Source organism: Lithobates pipiens, unplaced genomic scaffold (assembly GCF_037356315.1).
Source record: "Lithobates pipiens isolate NorthernLeopardFrog02 unplaced genomic scaffold, aLitPip1_a1.2 Scaffold_28, whole genome shotgun sequence".
Lineage (NCBI taxonomy): Eukaryota > Metazoa > Chordata > Amphibia > Anura > Ranidae > Lithobates > Lithobates pipiens.
Genome location: NW_027507789.1, coordinates 3,362,964 through 3,382,687, shown reverse-complemented (window position 1 = coordinate 3,382,687; position 19,724 = coordinate 3,362,964). Strand labels below are relative to the sequence as shown.

Sequence of the window (19,724 nt, the reverse complement as noted above, 5' to 3'; positions counted from 1 at the left end):
AAAGACTGGAAACAAACGGCACAAACATGTGAAAGCTTCCCTGCGATTTTAGTGATTGGATTTAGCCCTGCTTTAAGCTATGCGATTCCCCCCCCCCCCATTGGCCCTTTTATAGCCCCGTGAGCTTCTTGCAGGCAATGACATAACTTTAATGGGATCAGACATGTAAGGCTCCCTGCCTGCGCTTCTGGATAGAAGGCCAGCTGTTCCCTGGTGGAAATAAGACCGAGCGTGACAAACACTTCGGCTGGAATTATAAAAAAAAAAAAAAAAAAAAGAGAAAAGTTACAGGCTGGTCACGTTGACGGTACTCCGCCGCCTGCATAGTCGGGCCTTGTTATAACTTGCTAATCCTATTAATGGCCCGCTCCGCCCCCCCCAGACTTATTCACATGGCGCTCATACGCAGGAGCGAGGCCGTATAAAAGAGATTCTCGAGTTATTATTGCAGAGAAATCATCTCTGCAGATAACATCACATTTCGTATGAAGTTACACACCAGCGTTGTTAGCGCTACTGTATACACCCTTTACATGGCTTGTATTTCCTGTGCAGAGTGTATTCTGGAGTTAAGAAAAAAAAAAAAAAAACATTTTTGTGTTGCACTCACGGCATCTAAATAAAAATCTAAGGTGGGTACGGACCAATCACAATTTGGCTGGTTCGGCACGGACCGGCCGAATTTTGATCTCCATGTGTAGATCGACTTCTGTTGTTGAACGAAAACTTTCATTTGATCAGCGGCAGCTGCTGATCAGCGTATTCTGACAGCATAGCAGTCAGAATGCAATGACACAGCAGGAAGGATTCCTCCATCCACCTCACTTTTTGTTTTTATTATCATTATACACGATTTATATAGCGCCAACAGTTTACGCAGTGCTTTACAGTGTATAGGGGAGACACAATTACAGTACAGTTCAATATAAAAAGGTACAGGAAGGCCCGGCTCATAGAGCTTACATTCTAAAGGGATGTGGGGGGGGGGGGGGGTACAAAAAGGTCCCTGCTTTTTTTTTTCCTGCTCATTTTTTTTGTTCTTTTATTGAGGCTGCCAGCTGAGCGAACAAAAACTATCCGTTTATACCCAGCCTTATAAAAAAAAAAATATATATTATAATTAACAAAAAAGGTAACATTTTTGCTCTCTTAGGCCTGATTCACACCTATGCAGGTTGCAGTTTGCATATCGCAGGTGCATATTGCGTTTTTTTTTTTTTTGATCTATTGAAGTCTATGGAACCAGAGACAAATCCCCTGGCCCTTTCCATAAAATGCACAGATGTGAACTACATCCATAGGAAACCATGTTAAATGGACTGCAGTGCGTTTCTGCAAAAACTGAAAGACGCACTAAAAAAAAAATGCATACGTGTGAACCAGGCCTCATACATACTTGCTTTGTGCAACTGTGTGTGTGCGTGTGCGTGCACGCAGAGCACAAAGCTGCTGTCTCTGCTCTGGGAACTGTGAAAACCAAGCACTCGGCGCTGTTCGATCGCTCGATTCTCATTGTTATAGGTGTGTTACAGATGTAGCATTGGACTGATGATGCATCCATCTAGTATGCAAGTATGATTCTTAAACCACTTCCATTCTGTAGGCAGTCATATGACGTCCTGGACTTTGCGATATGTGAACGAGAGGGGTGGATGCAGGCATCATCCAGATATCGGTTTTTCTTCAGCAGGCGTTTAGCCACTTGACTGCTTTTACAGGTGGTGGGAGGTGTTCCACCCCTCCCGCCGCCTTCCGGTATTTCTCCCGGCTCGCCTGTGCGAACGGAGGGCGAGAGAATGAAACCGCCGATGGTGGCAGTTTACCATAGAGCTGACTGTGGACCAGATTGTTCCCGGCCATCTCTATTACCCTCGGAAGCCAAGGCCATTTGAATGGGTGCTTTCACACCGGGGCAGTGCGATTGTGGGACGGTAGAAAAAGCCCTGCAAGCAGAATCTTTGGGGCATGTTTGGAGCGCTGTAAAAAAACGTCCCTGTCCATTGAAATGAATGGGCAGCACTTCCAAAGTGCCTTAAAGTGGTTGTAAACCCTTACAACACACTTTGACCTACAGGTAAGCCTAGATTAAGGCTTACCTGTAGGTCCGAGAAACATCTCCTAAACCTACACGGTTTAGGAGATATTTGCCGAAAGACAGGCACCGCTGTCTACGGCGCATGAGGCGTAGACAGCGGCGCGCAGGTGCACTGAGTGTGCCGCGGTCAACGGCGATATGCTGCGAGTGGCGGCTCCCGTGCGCATGCGCGGGAGTGACGTCATCGTGGCTTCGCCGAATGACAGTGGCGGAGCAGCGAGACCCACCGAGAAGATGCGGTGACTTCGCTGGCTCCTGTGTCAGGTAAGTGACACATAATGGACTACTATGCGATGCGATGCATAGTAGTCCATTATGCTTTACCTTTGCAGGGAATGAAAGAGGAAGTAAACCCATCAGGGTTTACTTCCTCTTTAAAAGCGCCACAAAACGGGTCTTTTTTTTTTTTTTTTTTTTTTTTTTTAAGGTCACTGTCACGCGACCTCAAAAAAAGAACCTGAAAAGCACTGCAAAAACAACCAGGGCTTTAGCAGCGCTTCAGCGTGAAAGGGGTCCCTCCCTGGGCTGTATGACCATTGGCGAGGCGCTCTCACTTTTTTCTTACATATTTGATCACATACAGTGAGGTTGATTTACTAAAACTGGAGAGTGTAAAAGCTGGCGCAACTCTGCAGAGAAACCAATCAGCTTCTAAACTTCAGCTTTTTCAAAGGAAAAAAAAATAAAAAATGGAAGCCGATTGGGTTTCTATGCAGAGCTGCATCAGATTCTGCACTTTCCAGTAAATCAACCCCAATGAGTATAAACAAAGTCAGTGCTACTACCCCACACATCACATAGAAAGCAGAGCTCCCGGGTGCTCGATCCACAGTCGTTGGCCGAGTAGAGAAATGAGGAAAAGATAATCCGCACTCCGGTGATTGCTCTTAAAAAAATGTTGCATTTATTACCAAGCCACAGTGACCAAACGCAAATACGAGAGGTTGGCGCGTTTCAGCTTATAAGGCCTTAGTCATAACGCTGTGACGTAGTTACGACTAAGGCCTTATAGGCTGAAACGCGCCAACCTTTCCTATTTGCGTTTGGTCACTGCGGCTTGTTAATAAATGTAACATTTTTTAAGAGCAATCACCGGTGTGCAGATCATCTTTTCCTCAACCACAAGGAGTCCAGCAGAGCAGACCGGTAATGCATGAGCTGTCAGTTGTGCATTCTTAATGCTGAGCAGACTGCACAAGAAAAAAAAAAAAGAAAATCGCACACAATCTTCACATAGCTATGCGGCTAACCCGGCACTCTAACAAAGACGTTGGCGTGTAATTTATCCAGACACCACAAGACAGACTGGACCCTGCAGAGCCAACACTCCGCTTACCCTGCACTTCCAGCTATTGCTCGAGAAACAAAAAACATATGAGATGAATGAGGGTCTTGACATCAGCCGGAAGGTGGCAAGGAAGTGACTACGGAGACCTACCCTTTCCTACAATGTCATATACGTCCCGCTTATCAGTCTGGGGTGATAGGGGTAAGGTAGAGCTCCTGGAAAGTGCTGCTGCTCCAGCGACCGCACAGCATCCCACCTGTAACAATCCACTACATCACACGTGTGAGAGAGAAGGGAAAATCTGTGTCACTTTATATAACTGACACGCCGACCCAAATGCCAACAATAAGGCATCCCCGTCACCACCACCGCCGCCTCACATGCGTCACCCGTGTATTATACAGGGCTGCCGAGAACCTTTGCAACTTGCAAAATGTTAAGACACATCCTCCACCTGCCCAACAAAGACGACACAGGAAGATCAGACAGCAAATTAAACACGGACAGAAACGTTTTTATTTTCCAGATTAATTCTGGGTTAGATGCGGTGCGAATTCACAGCAAATCCACAGCGGATTTGGTACCGCAACCCGTCACTGTACGAAATGACACTGGCTGGGAAGGGGTTAACATTAGGGGCGATCCAAGGGTTGACTGTGCCTAGCCAGTGTTTTATTACAGTGGGAGAGGTGCTTTTACTAGGAGAATGCATGGAAACTAGTCCCTGGATTCATTCCTTCCCCTTCGTCAGAATGAAAATCTGCCTTGTTTACATAGGCAGACCACCGTTCTGCTGTATCATCTGCGCGTGCGCTGTGTGTGATCACAGCGCACTCGCGGGAGCGAGGCCGGCATGCATGTACGCCCCCAACCCGGATCACAGATATACACGCGTACGTAAACCGGTGCACAGGTGCCACCCTGTAGCAGTAAAACTTTTTTTATTTCAAAGTCAGCCACGGCATAAGTAGATAAGCCTGCCCCTTGCCAGCATGTCGTAATGCATACTTGCTCTCTGTGGAAGCAGTAGTCACTCTGCAGATCTGGCCGCCCGCCGAGTCACTCTGCTGGTCTGCTCTTCCCCTGCCAAGTCATTTTGCAGGTCTGACACCCCCCACCCCTGAGTCACTCTGCAGATCTGACACACCCCCTGCCTAGTCTCCCTGCAGGTCTGACACCCCCCCCCCCAGCCCAGTCTCCCTGCAGGTCTGACACCCCCCCCCCCCCAGCCCAGTCTCCCTGCAGGTCTGACACACTCCCTGCCCAGTCTCCCTGTAGGTCTGACACACCCCTCTGCCCAGTCTCCCTGTAGGTCTGACACACCCCTCTGCCCAGTCTCCCTGCTGGTCAGACACCCCCCCCCCCCCATGCCCAGTCCTCCTGCAGGTCTGACACACCTCCCCCCGCCCAGTCTCCCTGCTGGTCTGACACACCCCTCTGCCCAGTCTCCCTGCTGGTCTGACACACCCCTCTGCCCAGTCTCCCTGCTGGTCTGACACACCCCTCTGCCCAGTCTCCCTGCTGGTCTGACACACACCTCTGCCCAGTCTCCCTGCTGATCAGACCCCCCCCCCCCCGCGCCCAGTCTTCCCGCAGGTCTGACACCCCCCCCCGCTGAGTTATAGCTAGGGCTCAGCAAACAGCAGGGTGCATGAACTATGCTGATTGCAGTGTAAAAAAAAAGTCCATCCTGCAGAGGGTACACTGCTTCCACACACACAGCAAATGACCTTCTCTGTATCAAGCTGGAAGGGGAAAGGCTTTTCTACTCCAGCTGTGAGACTTTGCACACCTGGAACTTGTTTAATGGATTTAGGGTTGGTTCACACCAGATGCGTTTTCAAAAATGCATGCACAGCGTTTTCCATGCATTCCAGTGGCCCTTGTTCATACCAATGCAGGGCGTTCCAGTGCAGTTAAACAAAAGTAAAAAAAACATGCTGCTTTTTTTGCATGGAAGGCAATTGGGAAAATAGCAGAAGGTGTGTAAATCCACCAGAAGTGCACGCCCTGAACTGAGATAAAAAAAAAAAAAAAAAGGGCTGAAAAAAATAAATTGCACCTCAAACACATCAAAAATGCATGTAGAAATGCAAATGCATCCGTAAAACAGAAATTGTGGTTCGAACCGGCCCCTAATCTGAACGTTGGGTTAGGCTTTAATCTTTTGCGGCCATAAATTTACACGAGCGATCAAAGACATCAGTATTACAACGCAACAGTGAAACGCGTTAGTGACTTTCCAACTTCCTTTAATAGTCGTCTCAGCATCCTGAACATCGCCATGAAAGCCCGATGCCCACAAGATGCCGACCCCACAGAAAAAGAAAAAAATGCCCTGGAGTTTGGACAGGATAAGCGGCAGAGAGGCGCACCACCCTCCCCCCGCCATGCAGTTAGTGTGGCCGATGTGGAGAAAGGAGGGATTCACGTTAAGTCACCCAGAGGCAGAACACCAGCATGCAACCTTATCGCTATGTTCAATTACCCATAAACAACGTGGGGAAAATGACCTTTTCCTGCCTAGTGGGGGGAAAAGAGAGAAAACATTATTCCGGCCCACCTGGACCTCCAGCCGACCATCACTTACCTGATCATGAGGGAGGGAGGCTGAAAGGGAAATAAAAGCTTATCCAAAAGACACCAGCCAGTGATAAATCTGCCCGAGGACACATAGAAAAGTGCATACAAGTGTCTTTCAATAAAATAAAAATCCACAATATTTAAGAGAGAAACTAAACCAAAAAGGTGAAAATACTATAAAAATGGGGGGGGGGGGGGGGGCAACTAGCCCCGGGAAGTGATTGGCACACAGCGGTGCGATTTTTGGGAGCTTCTTAGGAACTGAAAGTTGAAATCCGGCTGCTGTAGGCAAAATATCCCCTTCTTTCTATAAAGAGACCCCCCATTACAGGTTCTGTTTAAACAAAGGGGGGGGGTATGGCACTGGAGGGGGGGGGGACAAATGATCAGAAGTTCCACTTTTGGGTGGAACTCCGCTTTAAAGAGAACCTTTAATGTTGCCCTGAATGGGCTAGGTGATGGGGGTGGGGGTGGGGGGGGGGGGGGTGGTCTCTTTATAGAAAGAAGGGGAGATATTTTACCTACAGCAGCTGGATTTCAACTTTCAGTTCTTAAAGAGGAGAGCCAGCTTTAAAAAAAAAATTACAGTGTTTGCAGCTGCTGACTTTTAATAAGCAGACTTACCTGTCCAGGGCGCCCGCGATGTCGGCCCCCCGAGGCTGACCCGTCCCTTGGCTCTTGGGTCCCGGCACCGCCATTTTAACTAAGGGAAACAGGCAGTGGAGCCTTGCGGCTTCACTGCCCGTTTCCTACTGCGCATACGCCAGTCGCGCATCGCTTTGTGAATGGGGCGCGCTGTGTTCTGGGACACACAGTTCCCAGAACACACAGCGCCCCATTACCCAGAAGACGCCACACGGAGGAGAGAAGACCGAAGATCACTGCGGAGGAGGAAGAGGCAGATAAAAAAAAAAAAAAAAAACGCACCCCCTGTGTGTTAATCCCTTCCTGGTGCCTCGCGCATGTGTAGTAGGGACCTGGCGTAAAGCCGTAATGCTTCACTGCCAAGGTTCCCTTACTAACAATGGTGGCGGCAGCAGCACCCGACCAGCTGCTGGAAAAAAAAAAAATCAGCTGTGGTGCCAACACCGCTGGACTCCAGGACAGGCAAGTGTCCCAATATTAAAAGTCAGAGGCTGCAGTGTGTGTAGCTGCTGGCTTTTAATTTTTGCAGGGGTGGGCGGATCTCCGCTTTAAAGGACCCATTCGCACTAGAATGCCATGCAGGCGATCTGCGCTCCGTGCCAGTTTCCCGCACCGCATTCCAAATCGCACTGCCCTTGCAATCTGCGGCGGGTGTCAGTGCAAAGTTAACACCAGCCCAAAACGCAGGTCGCAAACGCAGTGCATTTGCCCGCACCAGATCACATGGTTGCAAAAAGTATCTACACAACCCAGTTGCAGTGTGTTTCTAAGAGTACTGCACGCACTACTTTTGGTGCGGTTCAGTGCAATTTCAGCCTATTCAAAATGAATGGGGCTAGAATCGCACTGCACAGAACTGCATATGAAATCACACAAGAACCACACGGCGTCCCTGTGCGAATCACATGCAGTTCCTAGCGTGAATGGGCCCTAAATCTCTAAAAGCTGGCCAGACGGTTTGAATCTTGGCTCCGTTCAGCAAGGACTGGCCGAGATTCGAATCATGTATGGACAGGCTGAATGTACCCAAGTTGATCGATCAGCTTGGGTACAACCAGCATGTCAGATTGTTACTGTAGACAGTAATCACTGTGTTCTTCTGGTGGGGGCGGCTTCCCCCACCTCCACAATGGCTCCGAGTGAGGGACCCCCTCCTCCCCCCATAAACACTTACTGTGTTGGAGAAATCAAACGATTTTCTTTCAGTTGAAGGAAAGAAAGTCGCTCTGTCTATTGCCGGCCTAAATCCATACACACCATACAGAAGAACGGCAAAGTATAGAAGGAAACCTTGAGAATGCACGTCTTTGGGTTGAAGGATATTGGCTACACATGAGTTGTGCCCTGCCGTGGTCCAGACTACAACTTTAGGTTTAGTTCCTCTTGAAATACTTGTTTAAATACTTATTTGAAGCGACCGCTGCGACACATTGCTTGTCCCAAGCCGGTGATCGCCAATCCAGAAGCAGAGAAAAGTCGTTTTAAATCACAATATTAACGACAGAAAGGTAACCGGCCGACAAGTGAAGCAGTGATCATAGAACACCTTCTATTTACATTATACCGAGCGGGCAGACACCCCCACGTTTCCACTCACCCTTTATCGAAGAAGGATGTGTGCCCGGGGTGGGAGTACTTTGTTCCGCTGTTTACTATGCTGCTTGTGCTGCTGTTACTGCTGTTCAGGCTCCCGGGGACGTAGGACTTGCGGGAGGCCTGGTCCTTGGCAAAGTTCCTGCATGCAGCAAGCTTGGATTCTAAGGCCTGCGGGGAAGGGAGAAGCAAGCAGGTTACCAGCAAAACATAGGATCCACGTTTCCACAGATTTTAATTAGGCGTAATTATTATTATTACTGGATTTATAGGCGTATAACACGCAAATGGCGTGGGTGTGTTATACGCCGATACTGCAATTTGGGCTGCCTAGGAGGGAACGGGGAGGGGGCAGGACGAGCGCCGTCAGATTACATACAGTGAGAATCTCCTGTTTACTCAGCGGCCTCTGTAATAGGAAGTCCCGTCTCCTGGGCAGGCATTGGACCACTGTTCTGTCTATCATAGAACTTTGTACTAAAGAGAACGCCACGTAAACAGGAGATCCTCGCTGTATGTAATCTGACTGTGCTCGCCCCGCCCCCCTCCCTGTCCCCTCCGAGGCAGCAGTAAACTGAGGTGAGGCAGCATCCATGGCAATGGTGAGGCTGCATATGGGCATTGATCAAGCTGCAAAGATGGGCAATTGTGAGGCTGCAGATGGGCAATTGTGAGGCTGCAGATGGGCAATTGTGAGGCTGCAGATGGGCAATTGTGAGGCTGCAGATGGGCAATTGTGAGGCTGCAGATGGGCAATTGTGAGGCTGCAGATGGGCAATTGTGAGGCTGCAGATGGGCAATTGTGAGGCTGCAGATGGGCAATTGTGAGGCTGCAGATGGGCAATTGTGAGGCTGCAGATGGGCAATTGTGAGGCGGCATTGATGGGCAATTGTGAGGCGGCATTGATGGGCAATTGTGAGGCGGCATTGATGGGCAATTGTGAGGCGGCATTGATGGGCAATTGTGAGGCGGCATTGATGGGCAATTGTGAGGCAGCATTGATGGGCAATTGTGAGGCAGCATTGATGGGCAATTGTGAGGCAGCATTGATGGGCAATTGTGAGGCTGCAGATGGGCAATTGTGAGGCTGCAGATGGGCAATTATCAAGCTGCAATGATGGGCAATTGTGAGGCGGCATTGATGGGCAATTGTGAGGCGGCATTGATGGGCAATTGTGAGGCGGCATTGATGGGCAATTGTGAGGCGGCATTGATGGGCAATTGTGAGGCGGCAGATGACATTGATCAGGCTGCATTGATGGGCAATGGTGGGGCGTCCCATCAGGATTGCCTGAAAGACTGACTTTCTGATCGGAAAGCCTGTGTGAAAAGGGTCTAACTCCACTTTTGTTAAGAAACAAAAAACGTTCCCCCTTATGTGAACCCCCCCCACTGTCGGGTCCCTTACGACCTGGCAGTGAAAGGGTTAAAGGAGAGTTCACTTTTGGAACATGTTCCACCTATTTTTAGGGTGGAAAATGCATCACATTCCAGCATCTGCAGCTCTTCCCCTGCTGCTGCCCTTCCTTCTCTGTGACAGCAGGCCAGGGCATCCTCTCCCCACACCCGCTATCACTTTTTGAAATCATTAAGGTAAGAAAGCTTCTGCAAGCAGTCCCCAGTCCCCCCTAAATACTTACCAGAGCCTTGTCTCGATCAAGCAATGTGCACAAGAGCAGAGGGTCTCTCAGCTCTCTTTCTTCTCATTGGCTCAGAGACAGAAGCGGGGTTTGGGAGTGAGCATACATGAGGAGTGGTCTCATAACAAGCAGCTTGATATGGGGGGTCACGTATCGCAGGGGGGGGGGGGGGGGGGGGGAAGGACCAGGAGTGACAACAGGGATCCCAGAAGAGGAGGATCAGAGCTACTCTTTGCAAAGCCATTACACAGAGAAGGTAAATAGGACTTCATTTTTTTTAAATAAAATTGTATCCTTTAGAAATACTTTTTTTAATCCAAATACATTCTTGTGTCATAAAAGCCATTACAGGCATTAGACGTAGAGTGCACAGAATACCGAGCAGCGTACAATCACTGTAAATGGTCAGCGGTTTATCTGAGGAAGGTCCGGGACATGACAGGTCTATACTCACACCAACTTTCCTCAAGAGATCCCCCACAATGTTAAGTGCAGATATCCTGGCGGACGGAGTCAGGGGGGTGGTACCAAATCCGTTGGGTATACCTAAGAGAAGAAGAAAATGTCAATCTTACAGTAAAGTCCGGACTTTGCTCAGGAAGGAAGGGAAGATCCCGACTCTGCCATGAACTCCGGGAACCGGCACTAAATAAGATCTCAGATCTGTGGTTTCCTGCTGGGAGTTCTGAGAATCTTCTATTCCCAATGAGCCGGGTGACCTCACACTGATAACCACGCGGAAATATGTCATGTTCATAAACGCAGCAGATCTCAGGTGTCCGGATCATTTAAAGTGAATAAGGAGCCACACGACCAACATTTCATTGCTCAGAACTCCTAAAACCTACAGAACTACCTAATGTCTGAAAGCCAGAGTATAGGAAGGCCCCCTCCCCCAACAATTATAGGGGGGGGGGGGGGTTTACTAAAACTGGTGCACACCTTGTCAAAACTTAAATGCATGGAAATATTAATGGAGCTCCCTGAGTAGAGAGCTGGTGACCATCAGTCACAGGCTCTCCGCTCTGCCCCTCCCAAATTCACTAGAGTGTTGGGGGCAGGAGCAGTGGGCTCAGGCTCTCTGCTTCCCACCGCCCCATGCTCACTAGAGCGCTGGGCAGTGGAAGTGGTGGGAGCGGCTGGCTCTGGCCCTGTCCCCAACCCCTCCCCCCATGCTCACTGGAGCGATGGCCTATGGAGGTGGCGGAAGCTGCTGGCTCAGGCTCTCTGCTCCCCCCTAAGCTCACTAGAGTGCTGGCCTATGGAGGTGGCAGGAGCAGCCGGCTCAGGCTCTCTGCTCTCCCCCATGCTCACTAGAGTGCTGGGCTGTGGAAGGGGCGGAAGCGGCCGGCTGAGGCTCTCTGCTCTCTCCCCCCCCCCCCCATGCCCATTGGAGCGCTGGGCTGTGGAGGTGGCGGGAGCGGCTGGCTCCAGCTCTGCCCGATCCCCTCGCCCATGCTCACTGGAGCGCTGGGCTGTGGAGGTGGTGGGAGCGGCTGGCCCAGGCTCTGCCCTGATCCCCTCGCCAATGCTCACTGGAGCGCTGGGCTGTGGAGGTGGTGGGTGCGGATGGCTCTGCCTTGATCCCCTCGCCCATGCTCACTGGAGCGCTGGGCTGTGGAGGTGGTGGGAGCGGCTGGCTCAGGCTCTGCCCTGATCCCCTCGCCAATGCTCACTGGAACGCTGGGCTGTGGAGGTGGTGGGAGCGGCTGGCTCAGGCTCTGCCCTGATCCCCTCGCCCATGCTCACTGGAGCGCTGGGCTGTGGAGGTGGTGGGAGCGGCTGGCCCAGGCTCTGCCCTGATCCCCTCGCCCATGATCACTGGAGCGCTGGGCTGTGGAGGTGGTGGGAGCGGCTGGCTCAGGCTCTGCCCTGATCCCCTCGCCCATGCTCACTGGAGCGCTGGGCTGTGGAGGTGGTGGGTGCGGATGGCTCTGCCTTGATCCCCTCGCCGATGCTCACTGGAGCACTGGGCTGTGGAGGGGGCGGGAGCCCAGGTTCTCTGCTTTCCCCACCCCTCATGCTTACTGGAGAGCTGGGCTGTGGAGGTGGCGGGAGGGGCTGGCTCAGGCTCTCTGCTCTCCCGCCCCCCCACTCCAGGCTCACTAGAGCGCTGGGCCGTGGAGGGGGTAAGAGCAGCCAGCTCAGGCTCTCGACCTAGATTACCTCTCAAAAAGCAGAGGATCCGGGCTGGTCTGTGCAAATCTACTGCAACAGAGCAGGTACAAGTAGAACATTTTTATTTTTTCCTTTAAAAATAAAGATTTTACAAAATAAGCCTCTTTTTCTGGCTGGAAGAAGTCCGGCATCATCTAGCCTTTCCTGCCCAGCCTGACTGTCCCTGGCCCCGCCCCTTTCATTCTTGGATTTTCGTTCATTCAATCATGGAAGCTCAGCATCACGCTGAGGTCTCTTGAGATGAATACTGGGCCGCTGTGCTGTGATGTTCTCAGGAAGTTATGTACAGAACCCTGCCGGCTCCTCCCACTAGCTTTGATATGCATAGAAAAGCATAGAGACCCAGTGATGACATCACTCACTGGGTCCCAAATAAGGTAGGTTACAAAAACAAAGATTTAAACATTTATTTACATGTTAAGGGGGGGGGGGGGAAGGGATGGCAAAAAAAATAAAAAATCTGCTTCACGTGTTTGTCCTTCGGCCTTGCGATGAAGAGAGGACATTACGCAACGGTGGCGGCGTACACTGACCTTTCGGAGAGGTAAAACTGTTGTCTGAGATTTTGCCCACGGGAGTGGCGGGTAAAGACAGGGACGCCTGGACGGCCGAGTCAGTCTTCTCGCAATCCAAAGTCGGAGAACTCGGAGCCGATTTTCTCCCGTCCGTCTGTCTTTCACGTACGGCTAATTCCTGCCTTAAATCTGCCGGGGAAAAAAATAAAAAAAAATAAAAATAAATAAATAAATAAAAAGGATCCACAACTTGCCCCCTTGTGTAATTACATGGAAGGCTTTCTCTGAAGAGTCTTAGATGATGAAAGAGCCATCTGTTAAAACTTTCCTGAAAACACAAATAATCCTCTTTGTCTGGACAGCGGCCCAGCGTGAGCCGAGGCGGCGAATGTGACAGCAATGTGATCAACGGGAGCGCCAGAGAGAAGGGCAACAGATCGTCAGGCATGGGGATGATCACAGACACTCTCTGCTTCTATATCACAATCACTGCTTATGAGATTCTCAACGCTAAAGATCTTTTGCATCATAGAAAACGATGAATAAATGGTGTATTCCAGGGATATGCCATTAGCAGACCACCAGCTGTTGCAGAACTACAAGTCCCATGACGCATAGCAAGACTGACTGCCACAAGCATGACACCCACAGGCAGAGGCATGATGGGACTTGTAGTTTTGCAACAGCTGGAGGTCCGCCAATTACCCATCTCTGCTGTATTCCATGCTGGTCATACACACTCATCACTATGAGATTCCTTTTCTGTACTCTGCAAAAATCCTGGTTGATCCTGTTGCTCTCTATCGCCCCCTCCTGTGCATGTCCCCAATTCAGCTAGGGATTTTACAGAGTGGTGTTGGCAGCTCTGCACATGCTCAGTTCTCAGTGAGTTTCTATGCTGAGCATTTCCCCCCTATCACATCTGAGCAGCCCATGTGACTACAGAGTCACACGTGTGGGCGTATACACAATGACAGCCCACTCTCCCCCCCCCCCCCCCTCCATGCCCACTAATCAGATAAACACAATGGGGGGGGGGGGGGGGGGATATTACATGTGGATTAATGATGGCTTCACATCCCTCTTATTCCAAGACACAGGATGGAGGTGGCGTGACACAGCCTGTGACGGGAAGAAATCCGCCCACATTGTGTTATTGCCAAAAAATAATAAAGATTTGATTTCAAATATATATTTGTGGGACAATTTAAAACAGCTTATTAACAGTAATTAAAGCACAGCAAGTAAACCGTGCCTCAGCTGTAAGGCAACTGCATATTGTGCCTAGTATGCATTGCTGTGTGACTGGCCGGAGCAGCAAGGACATCACTCGGTTCCGGCAGGAAGCTCTGAAGGTCCGGCATACCTTCAGAACGCCATGCACCAGTGATGTCACCGGCTGCATCCATGGTGAACATCTCCTAAATGGCGAACGTTTATGAGATTTTCACTTTAATTACAGGTAAGCTTTGTTATATATAGGCTTACCTGTAGGTAAAAAACACAAAAGCGAGCTTTAAAAAGAGGAAGTAAATCCTGATGGGTGTTACTTCCTCTTTCATTCCCTGCAAAGGCAAAGCATAATGGACTACTATGCATCGCATCGCATAGTAGCCCATTATGTGTCACTTACCTGACACAGGAGCCAGCGAAGTCACCACTGTCCCCTGTAGTCCGGCGCATCCATCTTCTCGGTGGGTCTCGCCGCTCCGCCGCTGTCATTCGGCAAAGCCGCGAGGACGTCACTCCCGCGCATGCACATGGGAGCCTCCACACGCGGCATATCGCCGTTGACGGGTGCCGTGCTCAGTGCACCTGCGCGCCGTAGACAGCGGTGCCTGTCTTTCAGCAAATATCTCCTAAACCGTGTAGGTTTAGGAGATATTTCTTGGACCTACAGGTAAGCCTTAATCTAGGCTTACCTGTAGGTCAAAGTGTGTTGTAAGGGTTTACAATCACTTTAATAGGCTTTTTTTGATCATGTGACCAGCAGCAGAGCTCCTCCTGCTTACGTTTCCCTTCAGACAGGCTGGAACAGAGCCGGGTCATGTGACAGCTGGATATTGATTAGGTATTGAAAAATGTACAGGACCACTGGCGGCCCCGTCCATTAGGGGTGCCCGAGAGCCGTCCCCTATTCATGCTTTATCCATCACCGCTGTCACCTCCCTATTCATGCGTCCGGCTCCTTTCAGGACACCAGGCTTATGGATTACTGCGACGGGGGGTGTTTTCTTTGAAGCACCTGATTAGAGCTCTAATAGGCTTCAAAATAGGGTGGGCTCGTGGTGCAGTGAATTGCACTACGAGCCTATCCAGGTGTTATAATAGCGAATGAATATTCGCTGTTGCAACACTGACCTTCCTCCCGGCCAATAGAGAAGCGGGTCTGATACCCATCACCCGATTGACTGAAAGGACAGGCGATCCTATTGGATGCCTAGGAGGAGGAGAGGAGATGCGCGGCGGAAGCAAGGAGGAGGAGTAGAAGACACAGGAACCACTACCTGATGCCCGCCGCTCCCCGCCGCCTGACCGCTGCGCGCCGGCTGCCCGATCCCCGATGTCTGCCCGCTCCCCGCCGCCTGACCGCTGCGCGCCGGCTGCCCGATCCCCGATGTCTGCCCGCTCCCCGCCGCCTGACCGCTGCGCGCCGGCTGCCCGATGTCTGCCCGCTCCCCGATGTCTGCCCGATGTCTGCCCGCTCCCCGATGTCTGCCCGATGTCTGCCCGCTCCCCGATGTCTGCCCGATGTCTGCCCGCTCCCCGATGTCTGCCCGATGTCTGCCCGCTCCCCGATGTCTGCCCGATGTCTGCCCGCTCCCCGATGTCTGCCCGATGTCTGCCCGATCCCCGATGTCTGCCCGATCCCCGATGTCTGCCCGCTCCCCGATGTCTGCCCGATCCCCGATGTCTGCCCGATCCCCGATGTCTGCCCGATCCCCGATGTCTCCCCGATGTCTGCCCGATCCCCGATGTCTGCCCGATGTCTGCCCGATCCCCGATGTCTGCCCGCTCCCCGATGTCTGCCCGATGTCTGCCCGCTCCCCGATGTCTGCCCGCTCCCCGATGTCTGCCCGCTCCCCGATGTCTGCCCGCTCCCCGATGTCTGCCCGCTCCCCGATGTCTGCCCGCTCCCCGATGTCTGCCCGCTCCCCGATGTCTGCCCGATCCCCGATGTCTGCCCGATCCCCGATGTCTGCCCGATGTCTGCCCGATCCCCACCGCCTAGATGGGCTATGTGGAAACCACGAGCCGCCACTGATTGTGACACAACCTATAACATTTGAACCAGCACCATTTTATTCTCTATAGTGCCTGTTATCAGAAAATATATATTTTGGGGGGCGGGAGGGGCTTAATGCCTAAAATGATTTTTTAAGCACGTGCGCAAAACAAACAAAAAGAAAAAAACCCTGCAAAAACAGCCTTGGCAGTGAAAGGGTTTATGTTGCAGAGAGCGATGTTGGATTTATGACATTGGCACTCATGGCATAAGTACATTGAGTGCCATGCACCAAGTTCTCCAATAAGCACGGAGTATGACTTTTGCTGTCAGCAGAATTATAAAAGTTTGACGTTGCGGGGGGGCTTTTGGACCCACAAGAAGCAGAGCCCCCCCCCCTTCATTGCCGTATGCTGGCAGGAGACATGTGGCGGCTTTCTAAAGGAAAGTCTTTTGTTTTGATGCACCCGGAATGTATTACATGGATTTGAACAAAAGTTCAGCTGGGCTTTAAACAATGGAGGGTTAATGCCGGAGATTTGCCCCTCCTTTAGGGAAATGAATTGCACCATCTCCTCGTCTTTTCTTAGTCTTGTTGTTCTTGTGTTATTTTTAAATTTTTTTTTTTTTCTTTAAAGCGTTTCCAAAAGTGTATTTTTAGAAGCACGCGAAGAAGTTAATCTCAGGTGACACCTTTGGGTGTGTGCGGGAAAATAAAATATGAACGTGTTGAATAAACCATTGTGTCCACGGCAAGAGAATAAATATTGCGAGACAAGTAGAGATCCTACCTCGCGCCTCGTCCTTTAATCTTTGTACAGACACCAACAAAGACTCTTTTTCGTCGAGCTCGCTCTCCAGGAAAGCGTTCCTCTCGATGGCCTGGTTCAGCCTCTGCTCAAAGTCTTCCAGAGACACGATTGTCGCCCTGAGAAAAGGAGGAGATCGAATGTTACCTTAGCAATTTACAAAACATTTTATACAAAAGAATGAGATTACATTGTGAGCAAAGCCATTCCTCTGCCCGCTATGAGATTTCTTTACCATACCGGATACCCTCTATAAACATATCCGCACCACTTTCATGTGGATATACTAAATATAAATACATTTATGAGAGAGTAATACTGTCACATGATGAAGCACAATAAAAAAAGAAAAAAGATTTTTTTTTTTTAAATATCATGTTTTGTATCTGGCTGTTTTTTCCCCTGCATTGCAGGGAGAAGAAACAGCCAGATCACTGTTCTTATGCGCAGATTGCTGTGCATTTGTAAACGCCGAGCTGTGCGTTTGTAAACAGATGCTCTACCAATCAACATCCGCCTGGAAGAAAATCACCTGGCTTTTAGGAAAAAAACTCAAGACCTTCCTCTTTTAGCAGATGATCAAAGCTCGCCACAGTGCCTAGAGGCGATTCAGTTCGCATTGTGCGCTATACAAGTATTTCATTCATTCATTCACAGATGATCAGCTGAGTTCAGCCAAAATCATTGGCTAAAATCAGCTGCCAAACTCGGCCGCTCTCCAAACACAGCACAGGTCGGACAAGGGGAGCGCGCAAGTGCGCCGCCCAACCCGGAAGACAGGTTTTACACACAGGTATGTGATCATGCCCTACACCTGCCATCCACTCGCAGTATTACTATGATTGGTCAGCAGGTGGTTAATGAATAATTCCAGGTATGGTAAATTTTTACAATCGTTACACTGGTCAAGCTTGGATCTGGGAGCTGGAAATCACTGCTACATCGCTACTCCAGTGATCTCCACTAGCTTCTGGGTCTTGTGCTGAGCAGTCAGTTTTATGCACTCCCAACAAAGGAGGTTGGCCTCCCATCACTGTCAACACGCAGAGAAAGCATTTTTCTGAATGGATACAAAGCGTTCTCTGATCGCAAAAACGTATCACTGCCCCACCTCATCCAATCAGAAAATGCCTTGTGTCGATTTAGGGTATACAAAGCATTCTCTAAATGGTGCCCTTTCCAAGCAGCCGACCCCCTGTGTTCACAATGCATCAGGCCGAATGCTCAACACAGGACTCGGAAGCAAGTTGCGTTCAATGAAGTAGCAGCGATTGTCCGGTGTTTTGTCAGAATCAGCGACTCATCTGATTAGGTAACAAAAGTGAGGTTCTGTCAGCGGTGGAACACACTTCCATTACCTAATCCGACGGGTCGCCGATTCTGACAGAACACCAGCTTTCAGGAGCATCAGCCAGGTATGGTATAGAGTACAGTGGGTTTGATTTATCCGGGTTTTATTGTCAAACCTTAAGGCCCCCGTTCACATTGAACACGGCTTTGAAATTGTGTGAATTCATCTGAACTCGCATGATTTCAAAGCCGCATTTCAGTCTGACTTTGGGGGCGACTTGAAAGAAATCTTCATGCACAGATGTCTATTGAAAAATCACCAAAGTCACCAAAACTAGTGCAGGAACTACTTTTGAAAAATCGTCGGACCAATTGGGACACTCCTATTGCCGGCAATAGGCTCTAATTGCAAAAGCGATTTGACCTGTCAAATTGCACGTCAAACCGTGCCAATGTGAACGGGGGGCTTCTGGTCAAAGCTCAATTGAACAAGCTGAAGTTGGAAGCACAATTGGCTCCCATGCACAGCTGCACCAGATTTTGCACTTAGTTTTAGTAAATCCTCCTCCAAGCTGGATAAATGTAACTGTAAAATGTGACCATGCCTGCAATTTTTTTTTTTTTATCGCAAAAAAAAAAAAAAAAAAAAAAATAAAACCACACAATTTTTTTAAATTATTTTATTATTTATTATTTTTATTTTTTAAATTTAAATTATATATATATTAATTAAAAAAATGTGTGTGTTTTTTTTTAAGCGATTAAAAAAATAAATAAATAAAAAAGAATTGCAGGCATGGTCACATTTTACAGTTACATTGATCCAGCTTGGAGGAGGATTTACTAAAACTAAGTGCATATATATATTGCAGCTGCCCAAGGATTCACTAGGAGTCCTGTGCTGTACTGACCAGGGGGCGATCACACATCCTAGTTGCATAATCATATAGGGGGCAGCACTGCAACAAAACGACACAAATAGAACACAACATACTGAACATTTACAGCTCCTAAATATACAAAACACCCGTATAATATAATAGGAGTGGTGTCTCCTGGGAAAGGTGTGGTGTATTGCATATTTCTTCTATCTACATAGTTGTGGTGCCGGTATGTTTATAGAAGGTACGTCTACTTTAAGCATTTGTTGTGCGCTTTATTTTTTTCACCAGACTGATTCTTGCTTCTGTCTTTAGCAAATCTTTAGCCCTAGGGGCAGATATCTGGGTGTGGCGTTTTTGGCATCAGGGGTTTTGGGTGTACCCATTTATAATGGTATTACAGTATGGCATTCTATGTGATTATCGTCGGTGTGTGTGTGTGTGTGTGTGTGTGTGTGTGTGTGTGTGTGTGTGTGTGTGTGTGTGTGTGTGTGTGTGTGTGTGTTACAGGCTCACAGTTATACCCCGTATGTCACCCCCAGCAGAGAGAAAATACAGTCGCATTGTACGCTATATGGCCATTTACAGCAGTGTAGATGAAGCTTAACTAACCACCTCATCCCCAGAAGATTTTACCCTCTTTGTGACCAGGCCTTTTTTTTTTGCTATTCTGCACTGCGCTGCGCTACTTTAACTGGCAATTGTGCCACCATGCAACGCAGTACCAAAACCCACTTTATGCACAAATAGAGCTTTCTTTTGATGGTATTTGATCGCCACTGGATATAGATACGCCGATAGACAGATAGATACGCCGATAGATAGATAGATAGACACGCCGATAGACTGGTGTCTTTATTCAACCTGACTATGACTATATGGCGATAGATAGATAGATAGATAGGACAGCTCTTTGCTATCTTTTTGTTTTTTGTTTTGTTTTTAGCATAAAAATATATAGCTAGCTCTGCTATCTTTTT

The 19,724-nt window shown here is 49.4% G+C and overlaps 1 protein-coding gene across 7 annotated transcripts in view; it reads right to left on the bottom strand.

Moving 5' to 3' along the window:
• NDEL1 (nudE neurodevelopment protein 1 like 1) overlaps positions 1 to 19,724 on the bottom strand; it is a 74,180-nt gene that overhangs the window by 7,683 nt on the left and 46,773 nt on the right. For 5 of the 7 annotated variants that reach the window (XM_077458566.1, XM_077458569.1, XM_077458565.1 and 2 more), the window contains exons 5-10: positions 16,556 to 16,692; positions 12,557 to 12,727; positions 10,300 to 10,391; positions 8,209 to 8,375; positions 5,872 to 5,906; positions 3,534 to 3,652 (exon numbers count right to left, since the gene is read on the bottom strand). In XM_077458566.1, coding sequence (XP_077314692.1) covers positions 3,540 to 3,652; positions 5,872 to 5,906; positions 8,209 to 8,375; positions 10,300 to 10,391; positions 12,557 to 12,727; positions 16,556 to 16,692 — 715 coding nt within the window. In that variant the 3' untranslated portion in view covers positions 3,534 to 3,539. The remainder of the gene's footprint in view (positions 1 to 3,533; positions 3,653 to 5,871; positions 5,907 to 8,208; positions 8,376 to 10,299; positions 10,392 to 12,556; positions 12,728 to 16,555; positions 16,693 to 19,724) is intronic. The other 2 variants (XM_077458572.1, XM_077458571.1) reach the window with 2 other exon arrangements.